Here is a 10,753-nt window from a genome sequence, read left to right as displayed (position 1 = left end):
ACTTTTTTTTTTTTTTCAACGATGGAAATTACTGGAACAAATATAACAAAGTTAGATTAACACTCAAAAATAATCGAAATCCGGTATGCCTTTACTTGCGAGTAAGATAAAATGAGAGAGAAGCATTTATTCCAGTATTGGATTAATTTACTATTATTAAGAAAGAAAATACTCAATAGTAGTAGAATGTTTGATTCATGTAATTGGCTAAGCACGGAATTTGATTAAACAAGGGCCTTTCAATAGTCTAATCACCCCCTGAAAAGTCAACCAAGTTCATCTGGCCATTTCTTTCAACTCCAACATTCAAATGCCTAGCCAGCTTCTTATAACCCGACGATCGTCAATATAAATACTGAGATGCAGCGAACCGATTTCATTTTCAAAAAAACCAAAGCTCATCTCACAAATCAACACCCTCAAGAACAAGAGCAGGAGAAAGCTTATCAGAAAGCTATATAGCGTTCCCAGTTAAATATATATATATACATACAAGTATGGATACACTGCACATGTAGCTGATCAAATTTTGAGCGAAAGAAAAAGAAAGATCAAAGCTTTTGAGCTAGGTAGCTTTTTTTTTTTTATTTCGTAGCTTAGTTTCGAGGCCATGGCAGATGAATTTCAGGTAGGGAGCGGCAGCTGGTGGGACTCCTCAACATCATCAAGAACCAGATTTGACAGGGGATCAACAGCAGCAGCATCAACTTCAGTGAATAGCAGCATTAATATGGGGAGCTTCGGGTGGCCGACAGAAATAGTGGCGGCAAGGTCTTCTATGGATTCTTCCGTGTCGATGTCGGGTGGCTCCATGCTATTCCCACCTGCCGTAGATCATTCCTCCCAAAAGCTGCAAGCCCACGAATCTTCTTCAGCAGGTGGCAGCGGTGAAGGCTCCATGTTACCGGACCCCAATTTACAAATCATGGGCTTAGCTCTCTCATCTCAGGCCATGGATTGGAACCAAGCTGCCCTCTTGTAAGCTCTCTTGCTTTATCTTTTACTAATCTTTTTTGGTTTGGTGCATGAAGCATGCAAGAAAATGAAGTTGTCAGTATTAATTTGGGCAATATTCTTTCTTTTTTGAAGTCGAGGTGAAAAAGCTCAGAGCAGTTTTCGTTCTATGCTTCAAGAAGACGCAAGCACGAATTTTCAACAAGAATCTGGAGTAACATCTTCTCAAGATCATCAGTGGAGGCACAAATTATATGCCGGGAGCCCTGATGATTCCTCGGTCATCACCGAATTCAAGCCGATGAATCAGAGGGGACTTTCGTTGGATCAACCGCAGTTTAGTTCAAATATGAGCAGTAGTAACAGCACCATAACATGCCAAGGTTTAAGCCCGAATTTTCAGGTGGAATCAGCTTCTTATGCTGCTAGTCCAAATAGTATTTTACAAGGACTATTAGTACCCGATCATCATCATCAGCAGCAGCAACAATCGATGAATTATTCATATCCCACGAGCTATGGGATGGAGAGTACAAGTAATCAGTTGATGCCTTCTAATTCTTGGTCTAAATTCCCCCAATTTCTCAGAAATTCGCCACCCAAACAGCAGCCTCCTCATGGTCAGTTGCATTTCTCCAACAACACTCCATTCTGGAATGCATCCTCAACCGGAATGAGTGATGTCAGATCAAGCTTGTTCCCACCACTGCAAACACAACTTCCTATGCCGAACTTTGAAGAAAAGTCCAAGGTAATTACTGCATATATACTAGTACTCAATTTCATGATCATATGTAATCTTATGCCTAGGGATTTATAATCTTGAAGTTTTTTTACTTAATTTTTCGGGTGCTCATTGTCTGCATAGAATGCGTCCGAAGTTCGAGATTTGCCCGTGGCAAAGAAAAGTAGTAGTAGCAGTAGTGCACCATCCAACAAAAGACCCCGGAACGAGACACCAGCGCCCATGCCAGCTTTTAAGGTGTGAAGAAATCGTAGATATTGTATAAGTTTATGATGCTTAAAAAGAATTCAGTTTCCTTCTGTTTTTTCTCAGCCGTAGATAAGAACATGTTGGTTACTTTTTCTTTTTTTTTTTTTAAAAAAAAAAAAATCTATCAGGTGAGGAAAGAGAAGATGGGAGACAGAATCACTGCCCTCCAACAATTAGTTTCACCTTTTGGAAAGGTAAGCTTCTAAAATGTTCCTACTTTCAAAGAAATGCATACATTGCTTGCTGGAATGCTATTGTTGCTTGTTAGAGAGATTACTTTCTTGCTATTTCATAAAATCTACTTTCGGTGATATCAATCCATATTTCTTTTTGAATTTTTCTTTCGTTCCCGTGTGTTCCAGACTGATACAGCTTCTGTTCTATCTGAAGCCATTGAGTACATTAAGTTTCTCCATGACCAGGTTAATGTAAGTTCATACAATCTTTTCATCAGTACTTGAAAATGATTATGCTATAGTGTAGCAATAGTGGAACATCGAAAAGTGTAATCATCTCTGATACATGTTTTGTTTGATGTTAAAAATCAGGTCCTAAGCACTCCATACATGAAAAGCGGAGCTCCCATGCAGCATCAACAGGTAAGAAAATAACTGTTTGTTTCATTCTCATGCTAGGTAATAAGTGTGTGACTCATTTGATCATCTTGACCTTATTATTCAATGACAACAATGGCCTAAGCATTAAATATCTTGACAGTTAAGAGTCGAATGCCCTGGTAGTTGAGTAGTTAAGGGTGTCTATTTCTCGTTTTGTTGTCTTCCTTTTTGGCTTCTTTCTTCCCACACCTCTCCAGCTTAATAAGGAGGCTACTGCAGCACAAGGTTCAAAATCCTGGATTCATAAGTAAACTTGAAACATTTTTATGTTATGCAGAATCCGGACAAATCCAAGGATCCAGAGGGACCTAAGCAAGACCTTAGAAGTCGGGGACTATGTCTAGTGCCAGTTTCTAGCACCTTCCCTGTCACCCATGAGACTGCGGTTGATTATTGGACCCCTACATTTGGGGGAACATTCAGATGAGGAGGCAAATCCAATGAGGCAACTATTCATATCGGGGGAAGGAGCAAAACATGTGTATTTGTCAACAAGATCTTATCAAACCCTAGCCAAGCTGGGGGATGATAGGATAGCAAAACTGGAGCTAGCTATGTGAATGTGCTGCTAATCCAGGAAGACGAACTGATGGAAACAAGGGGGGGGAAAAAGAGAGAGAGAGAGATATTAGATGATGAAAAAGAAAGAAAATGATTCGACCCTTTAGAGGACAAACAGTTGCTGGCCCAGCTACAGGCAAAATGATGCAACTTTGGACGATCTTAGGGACCAGTGTAGTAGAATATAGTCATGTAATAATTGAAGAATTATGATTAAAGGTTGGTTAGGGAATGACAAATGGTGCTGATTGTTTTAGGAAATTTATAAGCATATATAGATTAGTTTAGAGCAAAATTTGTTGTATGTTGTAGATGAATATAATTCGGGGGAAGACTAAAGGAGCTTTTGTTGTTACATTTCTTCTGCGCATGGAGCTGGCACTACCTTTGATTTTTATAAGAAAGAGAGAAGAAGAGAGAGGTAATGATGGAATAATTGAATTCCAGAATAGGAGTGAACGAGTGTGGGGAGATCAGTTTGATTGGAAATCTTCACTTTTGATTTGTTTATGTGTTTGGAATATGTTAGTGGAAGTCAGAGGGTGGCCCATACTTCCTCCTTTCGGGGTATATTTTTCTTCTTTCCTTTTCTTAGCTTACATAATTTATGCTCCTGAATGAGAGAAAGGGAGGGATGTAGGTACTGCGAGAGCTATAAAACCAGCTCTTGTGCTTTGAATCGAGTGGTCACATAAAACTGCTTCCATTGGAAGGCGGAGAGAAAGCCAAGACTATCTTCTCAACCTTCACGCTTCTGGCTCAAATAAGCCACGGCTTCTGTCTACCAACCAATTTATATTGCCATCGCTGGACCCCTAAGGCAGCTTTTTTTTTATACGTGTCAAGTGTTACTAAAGAAATTTTGTCTTCAGATTATATTAATATATGATTCTTCCGAAATTCCCAAAATCATTTGTATAATATATCGTTTGCTTTTATTGATGTTTTGAATTATAGATTCTGAAAAAGCAGGGAAAAAAAATCTGTATAAAGTTTTATTCTGAGAAAAACATCACTCTCTTTCAAGTAAAAAATCAGGAAAATCCAGAATGAATCCAGCCTAAAGATAAGGAGACAGACACTTTAATGGTAAAAGGGCATATTGAAATCTTTGAAATCGTAAAGTTTCAATCCTATTCGCACCCTCTTGTCAACTTCCAGCACAGAAGAAGGATCTACTAGCCTTAGTAGTTACCAGTAGTACAATAAAACAACGAAAAGTACGTCTGCTCATCCCGGGGGGGTGATTGTTTGAGGGGCTCCATACATAGGGAGGGGCTTTGACAGGTTATTTTACCAGGACTTCTTCTTCTTTTTCTTTTAATCTCTTTTCTTCTCTCCTTCCATATTAGTATATTTGTGTTTCTTGGGCCATAGAATTCATGAGGAGAGATATAATTAAGCAGCATATCCAATCGGCACTTCTGGCTAGCTGGTCATCGAGTGCTTTGGAATAAAATTTGTATTTCCACAGCAAAGAATGGCTTTGCTTAGAAGCATAAATGAATACAAGAAGCGGGCATTTATTCACCTATCATAATTATTCTTGTCAAGAGCGTCATGTGGCTGTCATAAGGTTACAATAATACAATCAATATGACTGACTGTCTTCAACTACAAGTTTACCGATCGATTCCCTACAGAGAAGGGAGCCATCCATCCATCCATCCATCTAGTTTGCTTCCTCCATAACGATTCAAACCACACGTGGTCCAATAAATTATATGCGATTTTCTCAGAGTCTTCCCAGGTTGGTTGGCGCTGTATTTATAAGGTGGCTCACAAAACTAAATTGGAAATGTAGCTAATACTCAACTTCTCAATTTTTAGCGCGACGGAAGATCGATTGGTTCAATCATGTGTATGTAGGTTGGAATAATGCCTCAATGGTATTCTCAAGCAGTAGTAATTTTGTTGTTATTCCTCTGGACTTTTTCTTTTATCTGCATGTATAGAGAGAGGTTCATGGGTAGGCATAGAATTCCCTTGATGCTACTACAGGATCTTCATCAACTTTGTAACCTGATCTCAGCATTTCCCGTTTCAAGGAGGTGAAGAAGAAGAAGAAAACCACGGTTGTTCTGGATTGCGTTAGGCAAGCAGAAAGCAACAGGAAGAATTGATTTTTTTCAAAAAAAAAAAAAAAGGATAAGAAAAGAAACTTAAAATGTGAAACATTTAATATTGGTAAAGAAGAATGTTGGGCTAAAGACATCTACCGACTATGCCACGAACTCTTGGTGGAATAGAGATCTGAACTACAATTATCTTAGCGTAGGACAGGACAGGTTTAGGTTTTGTTAATATATCCAGGCACAACACAAAGGCGCACTGATGGGGTGGACTGGAAGTGCAGTGTATAATTAATTAATTTGGTCAATCGTAGATGTGATTTCGTCAGAAACAAGTTGTTACGGCGGTATTTTTCTAGCACCATCAAAGTCGTACAAAACCCTAGAATTCATTCTTTCCCTCGATTGACAGAGCCTGACGGGGATAAGAGCAAAGGCAAAACAAGACAAGTCACAAAAGGAACAATAGAAATCATGGAAAAGGGAAAAGGAAACTTGAAAAGTGAGGAGCCTATATTCTCCTGCTTGCCTGGTTTCATCGTCAAGAGAAAGACAACAATGTGGTACAGAAAAAAACTGTGTGTCTTCCTTCCTCTTTAATAAAAATTGGGAGATTCCGCTCAACAACACGTGATTCTCAACTTTCTAGCAAATTGCACGGATAAGAACGTAATGGATTTGAATTTTTAGGAACTATGCATGCAAGAGACTTCTTTGGAATCTTTCTTTCCTATGGGATGGGACGTTTCAATTTTGAGTTTTTGGAGTGGCTATGCGCAAATCGGTTTAAATTAAGGATAATCACAAACGAAACGAGACGAGACGAGTCGCATATTAAGTGTTCCCTTGACCCCCCCCAAAAGTTTTTTCTTTTTTTTGGTCCTCCTCCTTTTATTTTATTTCTAAGAGGCTAAGACCGAAACAATGCGAGATTTGGGTTTGGAGGCGTGGCTTGGTGCAAATTGCAAATGTATACAAGATCTTTGGTGCTTCAGTATTGAACGAAAAGACCTGGGAATTAAGCTAAAGTAACAGACATGATGATGGTCATAACAAAAGAAATACTAGTTGCTACGACATCCAAGGGCTCGTGGACGTTTAAATCAGTGGTTTTGTCGTGCTTCTCTTAGTTTCTTTACTTCCAGAATGAATTAGCCGAAAAACTGAAGAAAGAAAAGCAGAGAAACCAAACAGCAAAAGCGTCAAACGCACAAAAAATGAAAATAATAATAATAAGAACATAAAAAGACAACGGCCGGTCCTCTTTCTGCTGTTTTTTCCCTCGTTGAACAGAAAAAGCACGTCAGCACTTGAGATTTAGTGGTGGATTTTCGTACCACAAAACATTACCGTGTCTAGCCCAGAAGAAGGAGTTATTATAAGCCGCCTTTTCTGCCTGCTTTCCAATCAAGTTGCAGAAGAAATTTGGACAAAACCAAAATGACTGAAAGGAATTTGTCTTCGTAGGTACCACGATATATTAAAAAGCAAAGTCTGTACAGTACAGGCAATACTTGAGCTAATATTTTGTCAACCGACATATTTGTGCAAAAACGACTAATAATCAGCTTTGTCATCATCATTGCGCTGTGGAAATTTCTATGGTGACGATAAGACAATCAAAAACGTACGTTGTTTAGAATTGCTTCAGCCCAAAGGTGGATTAAAATGTCTTATTTATAAACCCGCAGTCTGCGCATGAAGATTCTATTTCAGAACCGTTCCCCTAGAATCTGTAAATCCTTCTATCAGGGAAAAAATAAATTGAAAGGAAACTATGAAATAATTCAAGTCTTCTCATATTTGTTTAAAATAAACTGAAATTAACATGACTCGAACCAATTAATTACTCCCAGTTGTCGAACAGCTCATAGGCTCGGGTGCTAAGCCTAAAACAGCGGCACTCAATTAACGGGCTTGGCGAGGCCCAAAAACTCCCCCAGCCACCCCAATCATCCAGCCCAAAAACGAAACGAAACAAAACAAAACAAACAAGAAGGTTAAACAGAAGACAACGCCGCGAAAACAGACAGCATTAGGCTTCAGGAAGTCCATTATGCCCCCCAGACGAGCAAGGATGCGCACGCATACATACAACACCATTTTTTTTTATAGACACAAGTTTGAGCGATGGTAATCATTGACAGAAAGAACTGTACTTACAAACCACATACAATAGATTTCTCACCAAAGCATGCACGACTTTTTGCAATCAGAAAAATAATACGGTATAATATTCTAGAACCCAAAAAATTTTAAAAATGGCAAACTGTTTCAAGTAGAAATCAGGCAGCTCCCTTCAATTTCTTGGCAATAGTGGCAATATACTTGCCCTGGTGGAAAGCTTGCTCCAGTTCAAGCTCAGACGGCTGTCTAGAACCATCGCCAGCAAAGGTTCCAGCACCATATGGACTGCCACCTTTCACTTGCTCCATTTCAAACATGCCGGCTCCAAATGTGTAACCAATAGGCACAAAAATCATCCCATGGTGAACAAGCTGAGTAATGGCAGTCAATCTATGAGGAATTCAGACGCAAAGAAAAACAGATCAGTTACCTCGAAAAGTTTCCAATAATCTACAAGATCATCAAGGAGCAACTTACGGAGTTGTTTCCTGCCCACCACCTTGGGACCCAGTGCTGTAGAAAATACCAGCGGGCTTCCCAGCAAGCTGCTGTGTCCTCCATTGGCCTCCAGTAGCATCAAGAAATGCTTTGAATTGAGCTGCCATCATTCCAAATCTTGTCGGGAAGCCAAAAACAAATCCATCAGCCTCAGAAAGTTGATGAGGTGATATAATAGGCACATCACTCTTTGGAGGCGCACTCATTTTGGAAAGGACCTCCTGTGGCAAGGTCTCAGCAACCTGTGCCAAACAGACTAAATTTGTAACATATCTCCAATGAGAAAAAGCAACTTTCTACAATTGGATGCGATAATGGACTATAATGAAGGCAATCAACACATCTCTTACATAAATGAGCAGAAGTTTAAAAATTTTACAAATAATGTACTTGTGGAGATTGATGATACTCCTCAAGTTGGATGGCCATGCCAATCAATAGCTAATCATTTCAGTCATATCCTCCAACATGTTCCGAAGAACATCAAGGATTTTTCATACCATCTATTGATACCCCCAGACACCAATGCAACCAAAAAAACTATATCTCAACAGAATTTTAACAAATTGAAGAAACTTTCTACCAGATGAAAAAAGCTCAAACTTAAGCATGCGTGAGTGTAACACATGACAAGGAAGAATAACATGGAAATCATAAGAGCAGAGCACCTAGGACAATGTGTTGTTAAGAACAGCAAGCACAATGCAACTAATAACTGAAAAAACTATAACAGATGAACATGTTACACCTAAGCAGTGACTCTAAAGTTCATCAACAACACTGCAGGAGCACATTATATAGACTCAGGTGAAATTTGTGTTTTGCCGATCTGTGAAAAAAAAATGATGCGACAATATCACCAACCTGCCACATTTTGGCTTCAACTCCTTCAACAGATGATGCCCCTTTCTTTATTGCTTCTGCTAATTTCTCCACATGTCCATACATAGAATAGTACCTACAGAGAAATGAAAGCAGATTACCCAATAATCTAGTCAAACTACTAGTAAGCTAGAAAGAAGAGCTATGCAAAAGGAATTGCTGTGTAATTCTCTTATGCTACTATCCCATGCCAACTCATTATTAAATCAAACTACCTAACCTGGTCAACAGTGGAAAACACCAAAAAAATCAATGATTTAGACAGTAATTTTCCAAGCAAAACACATGCAAAATCACCACACATCTCGGGAACACCCAGCAGAAGACGACAAACAATGAGATAAACAAAAAAGAGAAAAATGTGAACATCTCTTAAGCATTAGCCATGTTGGTGCATGATAATACATTCTCCGGTTTGTAAAGGAGATTCACCAAATTTCTCAAGGCTCCATCAAGAATTCAGCTTACACTGGATGATCCCACGCTATGTGCTACTAAAATGAGGACTTAGCAGAAAAACAAACTTGAAGAGCAGATAACGTAATGCGCGCAGACATTGCAGGAGACCCAAAGATTAAAACCAGAATCACAAGAATGTTTTAATGTCTTCAAACATGATCAAGTACTCGGTCAAGTATCCAGCATGCAGGATACCAAAGTCACCAAATACCGTCCTGTTTCTTCTATATTAATGCTATAGACCATATTGCATCTCCTAAAAATACTTTAAAACAATTCTATATGCATAACCATATATTCTGCAAACAGAGCAACAAATACAAGGACTCCACGTAGATAACCAATAGCTCGATGAAATAAAAAGACAGGTCCACTGATTAAACTATCAAAAGATCATGATTTCTAGAGCATAAAAGCCACAAACATTCATCAGAGATTCCCTGTAGTTGCATCAAGCAGATATACATCATCAGAAAGATCAGATTACTTTTAGTTCATCTGCTGCATCAAGTAGACATAAGATTACCACAAGAATCATCTTTGTAAACAATTCTGCAATGTCACTAACACTTCCTCGTCGTTGATCTATTGCTTAAGAAAAGCTACTTTAAAACAAGGTCCATGGTATTAAAAGTACAAAATCAAAATCATGAATCTGTAATCCTGCCTGATTTATCCATACTTCATTGATGAAATATCAAATAGAACGCTCAATACAATTAGAATTTTAAAACTGGATAAAACAAATACGATGATAGAAAATGCTGAAGCTGATCATCGGCATTTTTATCACTTCCGTTCCCCCAAAACCTCTGCAGAAATTCCAACAAAATCATAATCTTACCAGAATTACAACAAACTAGTTATTACTATAAACAGATTACTTCGCATAACATTGATGATTTTCATATAGCACAACTCAAGTAAACAATTAAAAATTCTAGAGTTTCACAAACTGTACCTCCCTAAATATTTTGCATATTAGGTCATCGAAATCCAAACCCTTCTATTCAAAAAGAAATGCACCACGATTGATTCCCAAGAGCATCTATTTATCGACGTTATCAGTAATATAACCATCCGACTAAATCAAACTCAGAGACAAAAGAAAATGAAGTTGAATATACTCACACAATATAGACCTTAGTCGCCATGAAATCGACGCTGTGGAGAATTTGGTCCCAAATGCGTTGAAAATCGTTTCGAGTAGAATAGAGAGAGAGGTAGAGAGAGGACCAAAGAGGAGAAGGAAGGGATGAACCAAGGCCCGTATTTATAACGGGGGCAATACGCTTTAGTGAAAATTGGTCACCAGTAGTGATTAGTGGACTAATAACTAACTAAATACATTTATTTAGTGAATGGAATCTTACAGGTAACGATGGCGTTTGGAATGTGGGATTGCGTTAATAAGGGCATGTTTGTTAGCCAAAATCGGTAATGCACGAATGGGTATTATCAACACTAGTGCTCAATGCACACCCAATGGGTGTGCAATCAGAAAAAACATTATATTTGTGATCAAATATTTTGAATAAAATTTTTATTGCTGAAGCAAACTTTAATCTTTTAAATATCTTACATAAAAT

At 38.4% G+C, this 10,753-nt stretch overlaps 2 protein-coding genes across 2 annotated transcripts; one reads left to right on the top strand and one right to left on the bottom strand.

Annotated features, from left to right (window-relative positions):
• The first annotated feature begins 235 nt into the window (after positions 1-235).
• Positions 236-3,483, top strand: LOC113743586 (transcription factor bHLH123). Its single transcript, XM_027271636.2, has 7 exons — positions 236-978; positions 1,090-1,705; positions 1,823-1,936; positions 2,077-2,142; positions 2,311-2,376; positions 2,497-2,547; positions 2,843-3,483. Exons 1-7 carry the CDS (start codon positions 611-613, stop codon positions 2,990-2,992), a joined length of 1,431 nt encoding a protein of 476 aa, XP_027127437.1. The 5' UTR covers positions 236-610; the 3' UTR covers positions 2,993-3,483.
• Positions 3,484-7,286: 3,803 nt separating this feature from the next.
• LOC140007862 (probable NAD(P)H dehydrogenase (quinone) FQR1-like 1) lies at positions 7,287-10,474 on the bottom strand. The gene is made up of 4 exons (XM_072051381.1): positions 10,296-10,474; positions 8,688-8,781; positions 7,803-8,065; positions 7,287-7,715 (listed from the first exon to the last, which is right to left on the bottom strand). The coding sequence occupies exons 1-4, from the start codon at positions 10,316-10,318 to the stop codon at positions 7,484-7,486; spliced, it is 612 nt and encodes a 203-aa protein (XP_071907482.1). The 5' UTR covers positions 10,319-10,474; the 3' UTR covers positions 7,287-7,483.
• Positions 10,475-10,753: the final 279 nt, after the last annotated feature.

Source organism: Coffea arabica, chromosome 5c (genome assembly GCF_036785885.1).
Source record: "Coffea arabica cultivar ET-39 chromosome 5c, Coffea Arabica ET-39 HiFi, whole genome shotgun sequence".
Classification (NCBI taxonomy): Eukaryota; Viridiplantae; Streptophyta; class Magnoliopsida; order Gentianales; family Rubiaceae; genus Coffea; species Coffea arabica.
The sequence above is the reverse complement of the archived record's forward strand: the minus strand, read 5'-3'. Positions and strand labels throughout refer to the sequence as shown.